This window comes from Mustela putorius, unplaced genomic scaffold, assembly GCF_011764305.1.
Source record: "Mustela putorius furo isolate JIRA1106 unplaced genomic scaffold, ASM1176430v1.1 tig00003937_pilon_pilon_pilon, whole genome shotgun sequence".
Classification (NCBI taxonomy): domain Eukaryota; kingdom Metazoa; phylum Chordata; class Mammalia; order Carnivora; family Mustelidae; genus Mustela; species Mustela putorius.
Window position 1 is genome coordinate 5,000,677 of NW_025422082.1, and position 22,067 is coordinate 5,022,743.

The following is a 22,067-nucleotide window of genomic DNA, read 5'->3' on the forward strand; positions in this document are numbered from 1 at the left end:
AAGCATAGACATGATAACATATTAGGGGAAGGCAAAGAAAAGCTGGTGGACCAATCTGGGTCTATACTCTATGTATGTTCCTTGAGCTAAGAGTCATTTTAAAGTTTAAAATATTTGGAATGAAAATAAAATCAAACTAAACAAAAAACATGTAACAATGATCATATGTGACCCACACAGCCTATAATATTTACCATTTTGATGTTTACAGAAAAAGTTTGCTGAACTCTATATTGTAGGATAAAAATGTAGTACACATGAAAATGGAGATTTTTGGAGGTATGAAATACACATATAGAAAATAATTGAAAGGTACACCTGGTGTTAGCAAGTGTGTTTTGAGCTGGTTTTTGAAGTCCTGTAAGTTTATCATGTTGGAGGTAGGACGAAAAAGTGGCCTGGTATACTTCAAAGGGGTGAAAGAATGTTAGGTTCAAGAACTCTACATAGTTTGTTATGTATCTGTATATCTATTTCTAAGATATCTTGAACTCTGTGGGCTTTAACAACTATTACCCTCTAATTTATTAGAATCCTTTAGTATGTTTACTCCTACATCATTCAAGTAGTCAGTGAAATGTTAAGTCACTCTTAGATCAGGAACACTGTTACAAAACAGAGCTTTTTAAACTATATCTTTATGGTTTGTCAGTTCTAAATAATTTATTATGGCTAGTTGAGCATTATTATTTTTCATCATATATTTGGTTTCAATTCTTTTTTTTTTTTGATTTGTGATTGTTTTTAATTATCTTAAGCCTTATCACATAATTTACAAATTTGTGCTGATGATGTATCTCCCATTTTAACCCTTCTAACGAGTTGGCAAAAGGACCATTACCAATCATACATATATGGTATTTCCACAGTTGTCTCTCTGAATAGCTATTTAGAAGACAATCCTGAATTATAACTTAGTCTGACTTAGTAGATAATTCACAAGCCATGTCTGCTGCTATATCCTGTCACACTGAATTTTAAAAGCATCTGACCTTAGATCATCTATAAAATGAGAAGTGTTAAATAACTCTTTATTTAATATTATACATAAACCACACTAAAATGCCTTTCATTAAGCAAAAGGCAACATTTTAGATGCAGGAAATTTTAATTAAATTGGCATAGTTAAGAAAAAAAAAAGTGGACACTGCCAGCTTATCTTCAACCCTTGCCTGTAACAGGCTAATGAACACAACCTGAAACACAGCTCAATCTTGCTGGTTCTGAGACAGTGAAGGGATTTCCTCAGTATTTAAATATATTAATATAACCAGTTATATAAATCTAAATATAAAACCAATCTCCTATAAGTTTAGAGATGGCATTTACCACCTCTGTGAAAAGTTGAACATTACTAATCAATTCTGATCATATTTTTAAAAGGGGAAAACTGACAGCACTTGCTGAACCAGAATTACTATCAAAGTTCAAAAAGCTGATCATATTCATTTAACCACAAGCCAACCTTATTTATGTCAGGACTGTCCAAAAGAAATATTCTATCGGCCATTCATGATCTGAATTCTGGTGTATGAGATCAATTGAACACATAAAAAAAAAGTCATGAAACATTTTTGTTTGCAATAAATAAGGCAATGGCCAATTATTACTCCTTAGTAGCTTTTTTGAGATAAGCTATCAAGTCTGCTCTTTCCCCTGTCTTCTTAATGCCAGCGAAGATCATTTTTGTCCCAGGGATGCACTTCTTGGGATTCTCCAAATACTCCATCAGTGTCTCCTCTCCCCAGGTGATGCCTTTATTCTTGTTGGCATCTGTGTAAGAAAATCCAAGGGCCTGACCGGTCTTTCGGCCAAATAAACCATGGAGATTTGGCCCAGTCTTGTGCTTGCCTCCCTTTTCCACGGTATGGCACTGGGCACACTTCTGAACAAAAATCTTCTTGCCCTTCTCAACATCACCCATTTTTAGATCGCTCTTTCGTAGCGCGCGAAACGAAGGTGTCCGCTCACAAACCAGACGTCCCGCTCTCTCGGCTTCAATTCTTAATATGAGTTAAACACTGTTGTCCATTCATCATCTTGGTTAGAACTTAGATTGAAAGGATCTTGCCAATGGCAAAATATTATGTGATGATAAATGTGTTAGGATTATGTAGTGTGTATGTATTTTGAGATTTCAAATAACATTAAGCATAATTTGTGTTTGTCTACTAGTGCAGCATAAAAATATTAGGTCATATTAAAGTATGGAATTCCAAATGATACAATGCTCTATAAAATTTCCTAAAATTGATGTATTTTGATTTATAAAAGAAAATGAGACTATGAATTTTCACTTGCAGAAAAATGGAGCAGACATTTTTCTCTATTCCTTCCACTAAGTAAAACTAAAACTTCTGGGCGTTACATATATAAAACAAGTATAAGAAGACTGAGAGATGTGGAGAAAAAGGTAGACCAGCTAGAGATTTTGATACCCAAAGAATGACAAACACAGTGGTGAGTTTCTTGGGTTGTCATTTTGCTTCATGCATCCCAGACTAGATACTGGAGAAATCAGCAACCTGGAAATTCCCATGAACATATACAAAAACCAACCAACCAACCATACTGAAAACCTAAAAAAAAATCATGCTCTATTTAGCCAAAGGACTAAAAGAGAAAAAAGCAGCTTAGAAAGACAGAAGGTTTTGAGACAATAACTGTTCTACTTTAGGGAACATGACACACACACAAAGAACCCTGTCCCCACTCCCATCCCAGCCAGAAAAGGCAGGATCAAGAGACTAAGCTTCTACCCTTGTCAGGCTATAAAGATACCCCAACTACCCTCCCTCTTCTGTGTAATGATATCAGAGATAGCTAAATGGGAAGCCAAGACTTTCATCTTGGCTCAGTGGTAATGAAGACCCATTTTCCCCACTTAAGTGTGACTTCAGAGTATTTGTGGAACCTGATGCCATGCCCATCCAGACAAATGGGGTATCTCTCACCTTTCCTGATGGGTTAATGTGAGAAGAGGCCGAGTAGAGAATTAGCAAGAACACCCCTTACAGTGTCAATAAATCCCTCCCCTTCTTAATCAGGATGATTTCAGCAGGAGTGAAAAGGCAGAATTTTGACCCTAACCAAGCAGTAGCAAAGAACTCCTATAGGACAAATGAAGACCCTGGATTTCTATTCCTATATGACAGTAATAAGGTGCCTCACATTAAAATGGTATCAGAGGAGATCTATAAAAACACAAGATTTACATAAGGTCTAGGGGTTATTAATATAATATCACAATACCCAAGTTTTAATTGAAAACATTTGTCAAACCAAAAGCCAGAAATATTTCAATCTAAAAGAGAAAAAAAAATAGTAGCTGCCAACACCAAAATGAAACAGATGTTTGAATTATCTGACAAAATTTTAAAGCAGCCATCACAAAAATACTTCAATGAAAAATCTCAAACATACTTGAAACAAATGAAAAAAAAAAATAGAATGTCTCAGGAAATTAATAGAAAATCTCAAAAAATAAAGAAAATAGAAGATATAAATAAGAATCTAAAGGAAATTTTAGAACTGTAAGTAAAATACATGGGGAAAAAACCTCTCAATAGATGAGCTTAAGATCAGAATGGAGAAGAGAGTAGAAATAATCAGAAATAATTGTGTAATAGAAATTACACAATCTGAATAACAAGGAAAATTTTCTGGGAAAAAAAGCACTCTCAGGAATATGTGGGAATAAAATAGAAGTTGTAAAATTGATCCCATGAGAGACCCAGAAGGAGAGGAGAGACTATGGAGCTGAAAAAGTATTCAAATGAATATTTTGATACTGAAAATTTCCAAATTTGACAAGAAAAATACTGCATACCTACAGGTTCAAGAAGGTGAACACATTTGAAACAGTATAAACTCATATAATACCATTCCAAGTCTTACATATTTGATTTTATATATACAAACATATATATGAAATATATTACCCAAAGCAAACACTAAGAAATCTATACAGAGAGGTACACTGAAAAGTGTTACAGATAAATTAAAATGGATTTTAAAATGTATTTAAGCAACCCACAAGAAGGAAGGAAAAGGAAACTAAAACATGAAAAAGAAGAAACAGAAACAAAAAATTAAATAGCAGACTTAAGTCTTACTATGTTAATAATTACTTTAAATCTACATGTTCTTAATGAAAAGTGCTCTTTAGACAATGTCTTCCAGAAAATAGAAGAGGGAACACTCCCTTTCTCATTTTATGAAGCCAGCATTACTCTGATACCTAAACCAAACAAAGATACTGCAAACAAAATTGAACTACAGAAAATGTCCATTGTGAGTGTAAACACAAAACTTCCTAACAAAGTGTTAACAAATAAATTCAACAATGCACAAGAGTTTTACACCATAACCAATTCAACAATCCAAAAGACTGATTCAATATTCTAAAATTAATCAATGTAATTTAACATATTAACAATGTAAAGAAAAAAAATCACATGATCATATTGATTGATGCAGAAAAAAAAGTTTTGATAAAATTCAACGCTCATTTATGATTAGAAATTTTAGATAATTGGGACCATAATTATGGTACCCATAAGGGAATGGCCTTGACTTGATGAGTATTTATAAAACCTTACAGCAAACATCGTATTTATGGGTAAAAGACTGAACATATACAAATATGTGTACTGTCACCATACCTATTCAACATATACCTGAAAGTTCTAGTCAGTGCAACTCAGGAAGAAAAAAAAATGGAAGGCATAGAGATTGAAAGGTAGAAGAAAAAAGTCCTTATTTGCTGATGACACAATAGTGTTTTGCTTAGAAAATTCTATGGAAGCTAACAAACAAATTAGCAAACAAACAAAAATATCTCCTAGAAAGAATAAATGGGTTCAACAAAGTCACAGAATATTTCATCATAAAAAATCAACTGTATTGCTGTTGTACAGTCAAAATGAAGTCCAAATTTTGTAGTCAAAATGAAGATGTGAAAACTGAAATTTAAAATACAACATCATTTGCAATTGTTCAAAAATAAATAAAAGTTACAAATATGAGAAATACATACAAACCTTGTTCTCTGAAAATGACAAAATTCTGATGAAAATCATCAAAAAGATGTAAATAGATGGGACCTAATTTGTGATAATGTACTAGAAGTAGAAGATCTGTCATGGTAAAGAGGTTGATTCTCCAGTTGATATATAGAGTTATCACTATAGGGAGGGAGGGAGGGAGAAAGGGAGGAGGGGAGGAAGGAAGGAAGGAAGGAAAAGAAAAAAAGAAAGGAAGGGAGGAAGGAAGGAAGGAAGGAGAGGGGAGAGAGAGAGAGAGAGAGAGAGAAAGAAAGAAAGAAAGAAAGAAAGAAAGAAAGAAAGAAAACCTCAACCTAAATCTCAAAGCTTATGCCAAATTTATACCAAAATTAACTCAAAATAGATCATGGATTTCAACATAGAACACAAAACCTTAATACTTTTAGATAAATAAGATACTATTTTCAGAATCTAGACCTAAGGCAAAAAATTCTTAGACTTGACACTAGATCATTTGGCATGAATAATGAAAGATAAAGTTGATAAACTGGTCTTCATTAAAATTGAAAGTGCTTACTCTACAAAAGTTCTATCATGAGGATGAAAGACAAGTTACAGATTGGGAGCAGACATCTGCAAACCATAACCAACAAGGGACAATAGTCTGAAAAATAGAGAGTTCTCAAAACTCAGCCATAAAAAGTAAACAGTTCAACTGGGAAATAGGCCAAGATAGGGAGATACTTCTCACCGAAGAGAATATATGGATGACAAATAAGCCCTTGAAAAGATATATGGCATCATTAATCATTCAAGAAATGTAAATTAAAAACTGCAATGAAATATTTCATTAAATCAAAATGGCTAAAACTAAAAAAAAAAAAAAATAGTAATTACATTACCAAATGCTGGCAAGGGATATAAAGAAACTGGATCATTAATAAATCACTGACGGGAAAATAAGATGATATAGCATTCTGGAAAACAATTAAGCAATTTAAAAAAGAAACCAACATGCAATCTCCATGAGGTAAAGCAATTGTACTACTAGGTATTATTTCAGAAAAATGAAAACTTACATTCACACACAAATATTTGTAGCTCTATTCAGGATTGCCTTAAACTGGAAACAACTCAGATCTCCTTCAACAAATGAATGGTTAAACACACTAGGCTATCCATATCATGGAATGCCACTTTGCAGTGAAATGGAACAAACTGGGTGGATCACTATGGCACTATGCTGAATGGGGAAAAAAAAAAAACCCTCAAAAAATCACATACTATATAATTCCACTGATAAAACATTCTCTAAATGAAAAATTATAAATCTGGAAAACAGTATGGTTGTTTTGAATTGTTGTCAAGGATTAAGGATGTTGTTGAGGGGGGGGAGATTATAAAGAGATAGCATGAAGGAGATTCTTCTGGTAGAATCAAGATATAGAACGTCTTGATTGCAGCGGTGTAACACAAATCACACACACGATAAAATGACATGTAAACACATGCACATGCATTGTACTAGTGAGTATTTCTGGTTTTGTTATTGTACTATAATTATTTAAGATGTAACTTCTGGGGAGACTGAGTCAAGGGTGCACAGACATCAGATTCCGCTATGTCATCTCTGTAACTACCTATGAGTCTGTACTTATTTCAAAATGAAAGTTTAAAAAATGAGATACTAGTACTTTGTATTCATGAATTGAAAAAATACAGGATCCTTTGTTTTATAAGAAAATAACGTTTTTAAATATAGTTTTTTGGGGGAAAAAAGGAAGTAATGTCCGCTATGATTCTGCCCTTGAGCTAAAATGTACATCCTGGTTGCATTGCTGAACACATAACCCTGCCTACTGGGACTTAATGGGAATGAGGCAGGTTATGTTCATGGAACATGGGCATGAATGGAATCTAGCAGTTCTGCTCTATTGAGCAAATTCTGATTGTTCTGCCAGCTCTTTTTGGAAAGACAAATAAGAAGGCACAGGTGGATATTTATAATTCAGATTAAATATTTCCTTGATTTTGTTTTTGCAAAAATCTATTTTTAAATACATATTTATGAGATAATTAAAGTAAGACTGTTGGATAAACAGTTATGTAGAGAGTGATGTCAATTTTAATAATGAACATAACTACATAAATGTCTGTTTTTCACATTCATATAACACAGTATATATTTTGAGTATAAGTGATTTTGAGCTCATTCCACTTAGTCAACCCAAGTAATGGTACTGATACTAGGGCTTTTTCTACTCTGTCACCATTTCATCTCTAATAGAGTTAATATTCCACTTTTCTTCTTGCGGACTCATCAATGTTAAAATGGAATGGCTATTTTCCACATGGGATAATTCAGATTGAAATAAGTGAATTTCACAGCACAGAACACTGTCTTCTTACTGAGCAAGAAATAGGCAACCTATTGGCGGTTGCCAAGGGATCCCTCCAGACAGCAGGACTATAAACAATTAAACTTCTCTTCCTTAGCAACTTATAATGAATGTGCCATTGAATGAAAAGCTGACAGTCTTGGGGGAAATATAATTCCTAATCCACCCATTTCCTGGTTCTAGGAACAGGTTTGGGGCACATTAGGAAGCCTTTGGTGCTAACCTACCTGCTTATGTGTTACGTCCTTTTGTGGTCACATTTACTCCAGATAACACAATCTCCTTCTGTCACCATATTTCCTCCATCCACTTCCTTTCACCAGAGTTTTTTCCTGGTCTAAACTGACAGTGGTGTAGCCTGGCTTCTCCTTTATGTTATTGGTTTCTTATTTATAGGAAGACTGCCCTGAGGTCTTCATTTTTAGGCTTTGGAAACATAAAGCTTAGCTTTTATATTTCAAAAGCCTTGACTTTCAGGACTAATGTTTCTGTTATGAGTTTCAAAAGTCTGTTTTTCAGGATAAAATAAAATCCAATAATTTCCTCCTTTGTTCTTCTGTTCTGCTATAGCATGTACTGAGGGAGTGAAGATATACAGTCTTAGTTCTCAGTCTGAAGATACCCATAGGTTTGATACAGGAGATGTGGGAGAGAACTGATTACTCTACTGAACATTCAGAATGCCATTCCTTTACTTGTGTAGAGGATAAAACTATAAAGAATTACATGAAAATATTAACATGGGCTGTCTTTCTATGGTGAGAGTTCAGGATAATTTCATTTGTACTTTTCCATGTTTTCTAATTTTACTATTATTAACACATATTGTCTTTATCTAAATATATAGCTGTTGGGTAAATATGTGTTAAGATACATGTAGTATATGAATATATGCCTTGTACATCAAATATATTTTGATGTACAAGGCATATATATTTTTTTTCTTTTTTCTTTTTTTTTTTTTACCTAGGTAATGTTTTCTCTAGGTTCTTCTCAAATTGTTGCCTTGGCTAAAACTGCTAGAATATTTTTCAGTCTCTTCTATGGTTTATCAAACCATGAAATCAGGGTAGAATGCCTTTTCATGCGAGTGGAATTGATTCTGCTTATGTAGTTTTAGTATGAGAGGAATTTGCTGATATTTGGAAGTAACCTTGAGATTTCTCTCTGCATAATTGGTTTTATTTGCTGTCTTCAGAAATGAGTAAATCTCACTACCTCTCTGCCATCTTTTCCAGGGAGTTCCTAGCCTCAAATTACAGTGAAACCTACTACTCCGCAAGAGGGGAGGTGATCACCAGCTACCCTTCCACCATGGTATCTTACAGAACCCTCCTATGTCTCTTTTCCGAAATTTCCTCATGTGATCCTAAAACCCAAACTAGCTTTCTAAGAAGCTTCAGAAAATGTTATGTCAGAAATGAATCTTGTATTGAATACTGCAGCTGAATTATCCTGGAATAGAAAACATGCCCCTACAAACTGTAAAGGAAGCTGATTACTGCCTAACAAGCAAATCAATAACTATTAATGTATTTTTCTTTACTAAACTGGCTTCTATGTACCCCAAATGGTATTAAGCTTGGAGGAGGGGGAAGGCAGCATACAAAAGCAGTATAAGACACCCTGATGAGACTGTCATCAAGCTAAATGGATAAAACCTAAAGACATGAAATAGTTTTAAAACCTCCATCTAACTGACCCTTATGTGAGTCGTATTCCCTGGCCTAGGACTTCTGAGTCACCAACATGAAGTCTTTTCAATTTCCAAATGAATTTTGTTCAATTATCATTAATATTATTCTAGTGGATACAGGTTTTACTTTTACAGTCTTCTTTCCCTTTCCAAAACATGACCTCTGTGTCCTTCTAACCAAAGATGACATTATCCTCTTTTATCAAAAGTATATTTTCTGAAACTTATTTCCTCTATGTAAGGCATGAGTCAGCTATGAAATGTAATCCTGCAATCTTTGTAAAAATAGAAATGGAAGAAAACTGAATAACATTCCGTTATGTGAGGGGATGTTGTTGGCCTGTGAGGGTCTGAGGTTGCATGGGAAGTGCCACACATAGGCAGGATTTGAATGGATGGATATAATGGAAAAGATGATCACCTGACAGAACCTCTGTAGGCAAAACATGAAGTAGGGAGTGACAAGGATACCAACTTGACTGAAACACATCCGCAGGAGAGAAAGGTTTGAGGAGGCCTGGTTGCGGAGTGAGACCTAATTCTGGCAATCATCAAAAATATTGGCATGATCTCATAGGCAACTGGAGGAAAATTATAATAACAACCCAAGAATGATATTTGGTAGGAATTTTTGGGTGGATTAAAGGAGAAATTTATAGGGAAAATGGTCACACTTCTGAGGCTGGATTTGTCAACTAATAAGCTGCTAAATTTGTGTGGGAAGAATCCATATACTGTTTAACACAATGTAATCATGCAATTAAAAGGATTCTAAAAGAGTTTCAAAATTTTACAAATGACAGGATGCAATGAATGAAAACATGAATGAGTGTGTATGCAAATTGTGACAATGAAATGCTAATATATTGTGAACATGAAATATGTATATGTTAATATTTATGTAATATGAGTATATGTATTTATTTCAATAGCCTCTTCATCTATTTTAGGATCACTGCTTTTACCAAGGATCCATCATACATGAATTTGATTCTTCTGCCAGTATCAGCACGTGTAATGGTCTGAGGTATTACACAAGTATCTCTTTTGTTTTTCACTTTCCTTAATGGATTTTCAGAGTCATTTGCTTCTCATCTTTCCAACAACCCTATAAATAAAAAAATAATTAATGGGAAAAAGCTACTCTTTTTTTCGCCCTGAGTATGTATTCTAGCCATTGTTTATATTCATTTTTGACAAAAAGATGTCTAATGCACAGCCGTAAGCAAGACACGTTTTTCAGTATATGATCAAGGGATTCAGAGTTACAAGACTGCTGGGAATCATCTAGTCTGTCCTCTCATGTTAGAGCCACTGAAATCAGACACTTGCCTCTGAACATCCAATTTGCCGGTGATAGAATTTAAACCCCAAACCAGGCTTCCTGGCTTCTAGTCCTGTGAATTCTCACCACACATTTCATACCTTTTTAATAATCAGGAGTTAGAGTCCTTAGAAATTGCAGTTAGAAGTAAAGCCTATTTTAGTTCTCTGTAGATCTTGGACTTAAGAGTAAAGGAGGAAATGTAGGGTAGAGGATAGAAGAACAAGAAACTTCCACCTTCATATATGTACACCTTACCTGAATAGGTCCCAATATATTCAAGAATAAGAAAACTTGAATGGTAAAATTTCCATATAATAGTTATTTTACTATCATATATTTTCTCTACAACTAATGCATGACGGACATAAAAAATTCACAAAATGTTTGCTAGACCTCTGAGACTTCAAAGTAAAGACTGAACTGTTGTTAAGTTTCTGAAAATCCAGATGAGTTGACTCTTACAATATTTTTTAATTAAAGGCCTGACTGCATGCTCATGAGGACTTGGTCTCTCTATAGCTTCCATTCATAAATAGGCAAGTCAATAAAATGGAAAAGAAGAATATTGTGAGAAATATAGAGGTAAAATTGAATAGATTTTGAACATATATCACATTCTCATTTTCCATAGGGGATTCTTCAGGGTGTATGACCAAAGATACCTCATTGAGCCGGTGAAATATTCAGATGAGGGACAACATTTGGTGTTCAGGTATAATCCAAGGATGCAGTATGCTGCCAATTATTCTTGTACAGAATTCAATTTTACCAGGACAAATGATTCAAAGGATATTAAAATCATGGAAGACTTCAAAAGAAAAGTAAGTGCTTTATTTTTAAATCACCTTAATGCTAGGGAAAATGTCTCTTATTTCTTTTATTTTACTTCAAAACAAAAAGATGAGCCCAGTTAATGAAGAATATGTGTTACCTGAGTCTGACTCCTGTTTGAAAACTAAAATATCAAACTATTTTTTTTTAATCAACATAGAAAATGTTCATTCCCAGGGCACCTGGTTGGCTCAGTTGGTTAAGTATCTTCCTTCAGATCAGGTCATGATCCCAGAGTCCTGGCATCGACCCCTGCATCAGGCTCCCGGCTCAAGAGGGAGTCTTCCTCTTCCTCTCCCTCTGTTCCTTCCCCTGCTTGTGCTCATGCCTCTCTCTCTCAAATAAATAAATAAAATCTTTAAAAATATGAAAAAGAAAATATTCATTTTCTACAGTAAATCTGTCCCATCAATTTTAAGGAAAGGGAATATTTACAACTGTACATATAGATTTATAACATTAGGGTTATAAGTTGTTGAAAAGAATGAAATTTACAATGTCTCGAAAACTCTCCTTTTCCCTCATCTTCACTGCCTTTTTTTTTTTTTTTGGTTGGGGAGGAGGTTGATGATAAGTCAGTGTCTCCTCTTTCATCAGTCCAAATATTCTAATTGTTAATTATGAAAGATAAGTAATAGCAACTTCAATTTCTGGTGGGATGACTGCACAATGAGTGTCCTCTGTGTTTTAGGCTTTTCTGTACAACTAGTTCCTATCACCTCAAATCCACACTAGGTTTTAGCCTTTAAGATCCATGAATACCCATATTCACATATCCATGGTTCAGATTGTGTCGGAAAATTACTAGGTCCTTAACAGGTGTTTCTGATTGATTCAATCAACTAATTAATTATTTAGTACACACACAAAACACCTTAGCTAAATCTTTGTACAATATGCCTCTGGTTTATACTCAGATAATATGCATGCACCTCAATGCATAACAGTAAGAGTTGAAAACAGAATTTTCCAGTATTGGTTATTTATAAAACAAAGGTCTAAAATTAGCAACTTTTATACATTTCTTTGTAAATGATACTACTGCAAGTATGAGATTGGGAGATAGGAGAGGAGTAGAAGGAATAAAGTCAGTCCTATTAACCAGTCAGTCCTATATTTTGCTTGCCGCTATTGATAAGTCCTTTTTATATGAGCTTACTTAATATTTACTTTATATAGGAAAAAAATTAAAAAATATATTCATTATTCCTTATTTATAACTATTTATTTGCTTAGAGTATAACTAACACACATTGTTACATTAGTCTCAGGTATACAGAATAATGATTCAACATCTCCATACATCATGCTACATTCAAGTGTAGCTACCATCTGTCACCATACAATGCTACCACAATGCCATTGACTATATTTCCTATGCTATGCCTTTTATTCCATGACTTATTTATTCCATGACTAGAAGCCTGTGTCTTCCACTCTCCTTCACCCATTTTGCCCATCCTTACACCCCCCCCCGCCTGGTACCCACCAGTTTGTTCTCTGTATTTATAGGTCTGATTCTAGTTTTTGTTTGTTTATTCATTTGTTTTGAATTTTAGATTCCATATGTGTGTGAGATCATATACTATTTGTCTTCCTCAGTCTGACTTATTTCACTTACCACAACACCTTCCAGATCTACTCATACTGTTGCAAATGACAAGATTCCTTCCTTTTATATGGCTGCATAATATTCGTGTGTGTGTGTGTGTGTAATGTATTTTCTTTATCCTTTCACCTACCAATAGACACTCAGGTTGCTTGGTTATTATATAAATAAATATAACTTTTATTTTATCTGAAAGACTAAACAAAAAAGGGAAGGATATTCAAATATAGAATATTGTTGCAGGTTTACTAAAACCTGATACACAGGTGCACATGTTTTAAGAATATAGTGGGTTTTACTTAGATAAATTCCTGGAATTATTAGTTATACTTCTGTACCTCACCTTTCCATATCAATAATATTAACATCTCTTACCATAAAAGTTTTAACTTAAAACATTAAAGTGAGGAACATTAACCATATTTCATTAAATTTTTCATTAATTTCCAGAATGTCCATAAAGAAAAGTATGTTGAACTGTTCATTGTTGCTGATTATAATGTGGTAAGTTTTCAGATGAACATTTCCTTTTCATTCATGCTTATAAAACTAGTTGTGATTCTAAATAGTTGTGATTCTTAAAAAGAGTTAAAAAGTATTTTAATCAGAATTCCATTTGGGCTCAATGTTATTTTTAGCTTCCCAAACAGATTTATATAAGAGGTGATAAGGTCTTTTGGCAGTATAGCTGAGTAAGCCAAAATAGAATTCTCCTTCCTATTATGAACATGTGGAAATGATGAGCAATGTATACAAAATTGAAAATATGTGTACAATCTGTAGTTTACCTGAGGAAAAAAAACACACACACACACACACACGCGCACACACATGCACACACATGCACACACACATACAGGAAATCTCCAAGTCCTACAAATAACAAGAGAACCTCTATCAGAACAGTAAGTAAAATTCAAAGGCTTGGTGACATGTAATATACAGAACATATTGCATAATGCCCAGAGCCATAAAAAACTGCCCCATCTCTGAAAAGGGAACTGGAGAATCTCTTTCCACTGAAGCTGCAAAGAGAAAGGGAATGTGCTGTCTATCCTTAACAATGGGTAGGAAACATATTATACATGAGAAAGTAGAAATCCTAAACTTGTGTCGTGCAATGATATAAAGCATGATATATTTTTCTTTAGATACAGAAATGACAAGCAAAGTTTTCAACATAAAAACTGATTGAAATCTTAATAAACTGTTAAAGCTCAATACTGTTAAAGCTCAAACTGTTAATGCCCTAAAAAGACATTTTCATAATCCAAGAGAAAAGTAATTACGTAAGGAAGAGTCCACCAATATAATGGAAAATAGAATAAGCTCTCTAAGGACTGAAAATTATCCACTTATATTTCAGATTATACACCTAACAATAAAGTAGGAAAAGTTATGCATCAAGAAATAACAGAGTTACAGGGAGAGTAGGGTTTTTTCATTTCCCTCTAGTGGGAATGTTGGATATTTTTTCTTCAAAAGTGAGAATAAGATGGATTTGTTTTTTTTTTTTTTTTTTAATCTTTAATTTTTTATTTTTTATAAACATATATTTTTATCCCCAGGGGTACAGGTCTGTGAATCACCAGGTTTACACACTTCACAGCACTCACCAAAGCACATACCCTCCCCAATGTCTATAATCCCACTCCCTTCTCCCAAACCCCCTCCCCCCGGCAACCCTCAGTTTGTTTTGTGAGATTAAGAGTCACTTATGTTTTGTCTCCCTCCCAATCCCATCTTGTTTCATTGATTCTTCTTCTACCCACTTAAGCCTCCATGTTGCATCACCACTTCCTCATATCAGGGAGATCATATGGTAGTTGTCTTTCTCTGCTTGACTTATTTCGCTAAGCATGATACGCTCTAGTTCCATCCATGTTGTTGCAAATGGCAAGATTTCATTTCTTTTGATGGCTGCATAGTATTCCATTGTGTATATATACCACATCTTCTTGATCCATTCATCTGTTGATGGACATCTAGGTTCTTTCCATAGTTTGGCTATTGTGGACATTGCTGCTATAAACATTCGGGTGCATGTGTCCCTTTGGATCACTACATTTGTATCTTTAGGGTAAATACCCAATAGTGCAATTGCTGGGTCATAGGGCAGTTCTATTTTCAACATTTTGAGGAACCTCCATGCTGTTTTCCAGAGTGGCTGCACCAGCTTGCATTCCCACCAACAGTGTAGGAGGGTTCCCCTTTCTCCGCATCCTCGCCAGCATCTGTCATTTCCTGACTTGTTGATTTTAGCCATTCTGACTGGTGTGAGGTGATATCTCATTGTGGTTTTGATTTGTATTTCCCTGATGCCGAGTGATATGGAGCACTTTTTCATGTGTCTGTTCGCCATCTGGATGTCTTCTTTGCAGAAATGTCTGTTCATGTCTTCTGCCCATTTCTTGATTGGATTATTTGTTCTTTGGTTGTTGAGTTTGCTAAGTTCTTTATAGATTCTGGACACTAGTCCTTTATCTGATATGTCGTTTGCAAATATCTTCTCCCATTCTGTCAGTTGTCTTTTGATTTTGTTAACTGTTTCCTTTGCTGTGCAAAAGCTTTTGATCTTGATGAAATCCCAGTAGTTCATTTTTTCCCTTGCTTCCCTTGCCTTTTGCGTTGTTCCTAGGAAGATATTGCTGCGGCAGAGGTCGAAGAGGTTGCTGCCCGTGTTCTCCTCAAGGATTTTGATGGATTCCTTTCGTACATTGAGGTCCTTCATCCATTTTGAGTCTATTTTTGTGTGTGGTGTAAGGAAATGGTCCAATTTCATTTTTCTGCATGTGGCTGTCCAATTTTCCCAGCACCATTTATTGAAGAGGCTGTCTTTTTTCCATTGGACATTCTTTCCTGCTTTGTCGAAGATTAGTTGACCATAGATTTGAGGGTCTATTTCTGGGCTCTCTATTCTGTTCCATTGATCTATGTGTCTGTTTTTGTGCCAGTACCATGTTGTCTTGATGATGACAGCTTTGTAATAGAGCTTGAAGTCCGGAATTGTGATGCCACCAACGTTGGCTTTCTTTTTCAATATCCCTTTGGCTATTCGAGGTCTTTTCTGGTTCCATATAAATTTTAGAATTATTTGTTCCATTTCTTTGAAAAAGATGGATGGTACTTTGATAGGAATTGCATTAAATGTGTAGATTGCTTTAGGTAGCATAGACATTTTCACAATATTTATTCTTCCAATCCAGGAGCATGGAACATTTTTCCATTTCTTTGTGTCTTCCTCAATTTCTTTCATGAGTACTTTATAGTTTTCTGAGTATAGATTCTGTGTGTCTTTGGTTAGGTTTATTCCTAGGTATCTTATGGTTTTGGATGCAATTGTAAATGGGATTGACTCCTTAATATCTCTTTCTTCTGTCTTGCTGTTGGTGTAGAGAAATGCAACTGATTTCTGTGCATTGATTTTATATCCTGACACTTTACTGAATTCCTGTATAAGTTCTAGCAGTTTTGGAGTGGAGTCTTTTGGGTTTTCCACATATAGTATCATATCATCTGCGAAGAGTGATAATTTGACTTCTTCTTTGCCGATTTGGATGCCTTTAATTTCCATTTTGTTGTCTGATTGCTGAGGCTAGGACCTCTAGTACGATGTTGAATAGCAGTGGTGATAATGGACATCCCTGCCGTGTTCCTGACCTTAGCGGAAAAGCTTTCAGTTTTTTCTCCATTGAGAATGATATTTGCGGTGGGTTTTTCATAGATGGCTTTGATGATATTGAGGTATGTGCCCTCTATCCCTACACTTTGAAGAGTTTTGATCAGGAAGGGATGTTGTACTTTGTCAAATGCTTTTTCAGCATCTATTGAGAGTATCATATGGTTCTTGTTCTTTCTTTTATTGATGTGTTGTATCACATTGACTGATTTGCGGATGTTGAACCAACCTTGCAGCCCTGGAATAAATCCCACTTGGTCGTGGTGAATAATCTTTTTAATGTACTGTTGAATCCTATTGGCTAGTATTTTGTTGAGTATTTTCGCATCTGTGTTCATCAAGGATATCGGTCTATAGCTCTCTTTTTTGGTGGGATCCTTGTCTGGTTTTGGGATCAAGGTGATGCTGGCCTCATAAAATGAGTTTGGAAGTTTTCCTTCCATTTCTATTTTTTTGGAACAGTTTTAGGAGAATAGGAATTAGTTCTTCTTTAAATGTTTGGTAGAATTCCCCCGGGAAGCCGTCTGGCCCTGGGCTTTTGTTTGTTTGGAGATTTTTAATGACTGTTTCAATCTCCTTACTGGTTATGGGTCTGTTCAGGCTTTCTATTTCTTCCTGGTTCAGTTGTGGTAGTTTATATGTTTCTAGGAATGCATCCATTTCTTCCAGATTGTCAAATTTATTGCCGTAGAGTTGCTCATAGTATGTTCTTATAATAGTTTGTATTTCTTTGGTGTTAGTTGTGATCTCTCCTCTTTCATTCATGATTTTATTTATTTGGGTCCTTTCTCTTTTCTTTTTGATAAGTCGGGCCAGGGGTTTATCAATTTTATTAATTCTTTCAAAGAACCAGCTCCTAGTTTCGTTGATTTGTTCTATTGTTTTTTTGGTTTCTATTTCATTGATTTCTGCTCTGATCTTTATGATTTCTCTTCTCCTGCTGGGCTTAGGGTTTCTTTCTTGTTCTTTCTCCAGCTCCTTTAGGTGTAGGGTTAGGTTGTGTACCTGAGACCTTTCTTGTTTCTTGAGAAAGGCTTGTACCGCTATATATTTTCCTCTCAGGACTGCCTTTGTTGTGTCCCACAGATTTTGAACCGTTGTATTTTCATTATCATTTGTTTCCATGATTTTTTTTTCAATTCTTCTTTAATTTCCCGGTTGACCCATTCATTCTTTAGAAGGATACTGTTTAGTCTCCATGTATTTGGGTTCTTTCCAAACTTCCTTTTGTGGTTGAGTTCTAGCTTTAGAGCATTGTGGTCTGAAAATATGCAGGGAATGATGCCAATCTTTTGATACCGGTTGAGTCCTGATTTAGGACCGAGGATGTGATCTATTCTGGAGAATGTTCCATGTGCACTAGAGAAGAATGTGTATTCTGTTGCTTTGGGATGAAATATTCTGAATATATCTGTGATGTCCATCTGGTCCAGTGTGTCATTTAAGGCCTTTATTTCCTTGCTGATCTTGTGCTTGGATGACCTGTCCATTTCAGTGAGGGGAGTGTTAAAGTCCCCTACTATCATTGTATTATTGTTGATGTGTTTCTTTGATTTTGTTATTAATTGGTTTATATAGTTGGCTGCTCCCACATTGGGGGCATAGATATTTAAAATTGTTAAATCTTCTTGTTGGACAGACCCTTTGAGTATGATATAGTGTCCTTCCTCATCTCTTATTATAGTCTTTGGCTTAAAATCTAATTGATCTGATATAAGGATTGCCACTCCTGCTTTCTTCTGATGTCCATTAGCATGGTAAATTCTTTTCCACCCCCTCACTTTAAATCTGGAGGTGTCTTCGGGCTTAAAATGTGTTTCTTGGAGGCAACATATAGATGGGTTTTTGTTTTTTTTTTATCCATTCTGATACCCTGTGTCTTTTGACAGGGGCATTTAGCCCATTCACATTCAGGGTAAACTATTGAGAGATATGAATTTAGTGCCATTGTATTGCCTGTAAGGTGACTGTTACTGTATATGGTCTCTGTTCCTTTCTGATCTACCACTTGTAGGCTCTCTCTTTGCTTAGAGGACCCCTTTCAATATTTCCTGTAGAGCTGGTTTGGTATTTGCAAATTCTTTCAGTTGTTGTTTGTCCTGGAAGCTTTTAATCTCTCCTTCTATTTTCAATGATAGCCTAGCTGGATATAGTATTCTTGGCTGCATGTTTTTCTCGTTTAGTGCTCTGAAAATATCATGCCAGCTCTTTCTGGCCTGCCAGGTCTCTGTGGATAAGTCAGCTGCCAATCTAATATTTTTACCATTGTATGTTACAGACTTGTTTTCCCGGGCTGCTTTCAGGATTTTTTCTTTGTCATTGAGACTTGTAAATTTTACTATTAGGTGACGGGGTGTGGGCCTATTCTTATTGATTTTGAGGGGCATTCTCTGAACCTCCTGTATTTTGATGCTCATTCCCTTTGCCATATTGGGGAAATTCTCCCCAATAATTCTCTCCAGTATACCTTCTGCTCCCCTCTCACTTTCTTCTTCTTCTGGAATCCCAATTATTCTAATATTGTTTCGTCTTATGGTGTCACTTATCTCTCGAATTCTCCCCTCGTGGTCCAGTAGCTGTTTGTCCCTCTTTTGCTCAGCTTCTTTATTCTCTGTCATTTGGTCTTCTATATCACTAATTCTTTCTTCTGCCTCATTTATCCTAGCAGTTAGAGCCTCCATTTTTGATTGCACCTCATTAATAGCTTTTTTGATTTCACCTTGGTTAGATTTTAGTTCTTTTATTTCTCCAGAAAGGGCTTTTATATCTCTCGAGAGGGTTTCTCTAATATCTTCCATGCCTTTTTCGAGCCCGGCTAGAACCTTGAGAATTGTCATTCTGAACTCTAGATCTGACATATTACCGATGTCTGTATTGATTAGGTCCCTAGCCTTCGGTACTGCCTCTTGTTCTTTTTTTTGTGTTGAATTTTTACGTCTTGTCATTTTGTCCAGATAAGAGTAAATGAAGGGGCAAGTAAAATATTAAAAGGGTGGCAACAACCCCAGGAAAATATGCTTTAACCAAATTAGAAGAGATCCAAAATCGTGAGTGGGGAGAAAGGGGATAAAAAGAGGTTCAAAAAGGAAGAAAGAAAGAAAAAAAAAAAAAAGAAAAAAGAAAAAAAAAAAAAAAAAAAAAAAAAAAAAAAAAGAAAAGAAAAGAATTTTTAAAAAAAGAAAACACCTAAGAAAAATGTAAAAAATATATATATATATATATTAGATAAACTAGTAAAAAATCGTTAAAAAAGAAAAAGGTAACAGTTAAAAAAAAAAAATTTTACCCGAAGGCGAGAAAAAAAAAAAAATGAAAAAGAAAAAATTAAATTAACTGCAAGACTAAAAAAAAAAAATCACAGGAAAAAAGCCATGAGTTCCGTGCTTGGCTTTCTCCTCCTCTGGAATTCTGCTGCTCTCCTTGGTATTGAAACCGCACTCCTTGGTAGGTGAACTTGGTCTCGGCTGGATTTCTTGTTGATCTTCTGGGGGAGGGGCCTGTTGTAGTGATTCTCAAGTGTCTTTGCCCCAGGCGGAATTACACCGCCCTTACCCGGGGCCGGGGTGAGTAATCCGCTCGGGTTTGCTTTCAGGAGCTTTTGTTCCCTGAGCGCTTTCCGTAGAGTTCCGGAGGACGGGAATACAAATGGCGGCCTCCTGGTCTCCGGCCCGGAGGAGCCGAGAACCCAGGGCCCCACTCCTCAGTGCGCCCTCAGAGAACAGCGCCCAGTTACTCCCGTCTGCCTGACCTCCGGCCGCGCTCCGAGCTCACCGAGCCTGCGACCGGTTCAAGGTAACACGGAGCTGCGAGCTTACTGTCAGCTCTGTCTCTGTAGCCGGCTTTCCTGTTCCAATACCCGCAAGCTCTGCGACACTCAGACACCCCCGATCCTTCTGTGACCCTGCGGGACCTGAGGCCACGCTGACCCCGCGTGGGCTTCGCCCCGGTTTAGCCTCTGGAGCGATGTCCCTCAGCGGAACAGACTTTTAAAAGTCCTGATTTTGTGCGCGGTTGCTCCGCCGCTTGCCGGGAGCCGGCCCCTCCCCCCGGGGTCTATCTTCCCGTCGCTTTGGATTCACTTCTCCGCCGGTCCTACCTTTCAGAAAGTGGTTGTTTTTCTGTTTCCAGAATTGCTGTTCTTCTTCTCTTCGATCTGCCGATGGATTTTCAGGTGTTTGCAATCTTTAGATAAGCTATCTAGCTGATCTCCGGCTAGCTGAAGCAGTCTCAGCTTGCTACTTCTCCGCCATCTTGACTCAAGATGGATTTGTTTTCATGGTCGATAAATTTTCCTTTGATGGATTAACTGAAATTTTTAGCCACCACAATAAGACAAAATAAATGAGATCTATATTAATTTTTTAAAAGGACACATTTTTTCAATTTTTTAAACAAGGAGAAACTACAGCTATCAATTTAAAAAAGTGGTAAAACTTGGGCACTAGATAGGCTTACACTAAAAAGTTTATGAGAACATGTTAACTCACCTTTAAAAGAGTGCTAAAATAAGCTTTCTTTATAATAATTTATTAGTAAGAAATAAGAACAACGAATTAAATTTAGTATTTACCCCAGAAGCCAGGTAAAGGTTTGCTTGATATGATTTGGGGGGCATTATCTGTACTTTTACATACATAGCTCTTACGTACGTTCCCTTAATATTGTCTTTAAGTTTTTAAGTGGTGGTTTTTAGAGAAGTTCCTATAGTAAATCATCTATTTTCAATTAAAAAATAGTTAATGAGCGTCTAATATGCTAGATTCTGATATTAGCTATATATATCTTTACTTATCTGAGTAATATATGCACACATACATACATGTATATGTTAGCTGCATAAAAGGGCAACAGAAAGAACAATGTAGACTTAGTGTATTCTGGTAAGATAAAATAGAAAAACAAAGACAACTTTTAGAAAATATTTCAATAGATTTACATAGCTTGAAGACAGTATGATGAATTTTAAGCAGCTAAGTAGAATAAGGATATGGATATATACACCCGGACATTGCAAGTTGAAAGAATAAGCAGAACACAAGTGTCTATACAATGGGGAAGACTAGCCATATAATAAAGACTTGTAAAGAATGCAAAACCCCATTCCCCTTTCTCTTCCTTATACCCATGGATGAATATCACTAAATGATGTAGTACTCTATCCCTGTGATCTCTAAGATAGGCTCAGAATCTTTCTCAACTGTGTATTCCAGGTGAGCACTACCAATTGGTCACCAAGAATTCTGGTGTGAAACCATATTTGCCATCTAAAATTTAAGGAGATGGTGGGAAAGAAAAGAAACTTCTGTACAATTAAACACGAAGAGTGATAGGTATTAGGAACTTAAGTGATAAGAAATTTCTTGAAAGACAGAATGTTCAATAGTAAAGGTAGACAAGATGATCAGGAAGATGAGGAAAAGGCGTTCAACAGCTTGGATAAGTAGGAGGATATTTATGTTCCTGTCAAAAATAGTTTTAATGGGATAGAGGCAGGTAAACCAATGAATAGTAGGTTGAGAA

General features: G+C 35.6%; 2 protein-coding genes across 2 annotated transcripts in view; one reads left to right on the forward strand and one right to left on the reverse strand.

Annotated features, from left to right (window-relative positions):
• The window catches only part of ADAM7 (ADAM metallopeptidase domain 7), an 87,869-nt gene that overhangs the window by 17,887 nt on the left and 47,915 nt on the right, over positions 1–22,067 (forward strand). Inside the window, exons 4-7 of the mRNA XM_004763333.1 lie at positions 8,644–8,722; positions 10,052–10,128; positions 11,060–11,249; positions 13,319–13,372. Of these exons, the coding sequence (XP_004763390.1) occupies positions 8,644–8,722; positions 10,052–10,128; positions 11,060–11,249; positions 13,319–13,372 (400 nt within the window). The remainder of the gene's footprint in view (positions 1–8,643; positions 8,723–10,051; positions 10,129–11,059; positions 11,250–13,318; positions 13,373–22,067) is intronic.
• LOC101690204 (cytochrome c-like) lies at positions 718–1,986 on the reverse strand. Its single transcript, XM_045069507.1, has one exon. It carries the CDS (start codon positions 1,922–1,924, stop codon positions 1,607–1,609), a length of 318 nt encoding a protein of 105 aa, XP_044925442.1. The 5' UTR covers positions 1,925–1,986; the 3' UTR covers positions 718–1,606.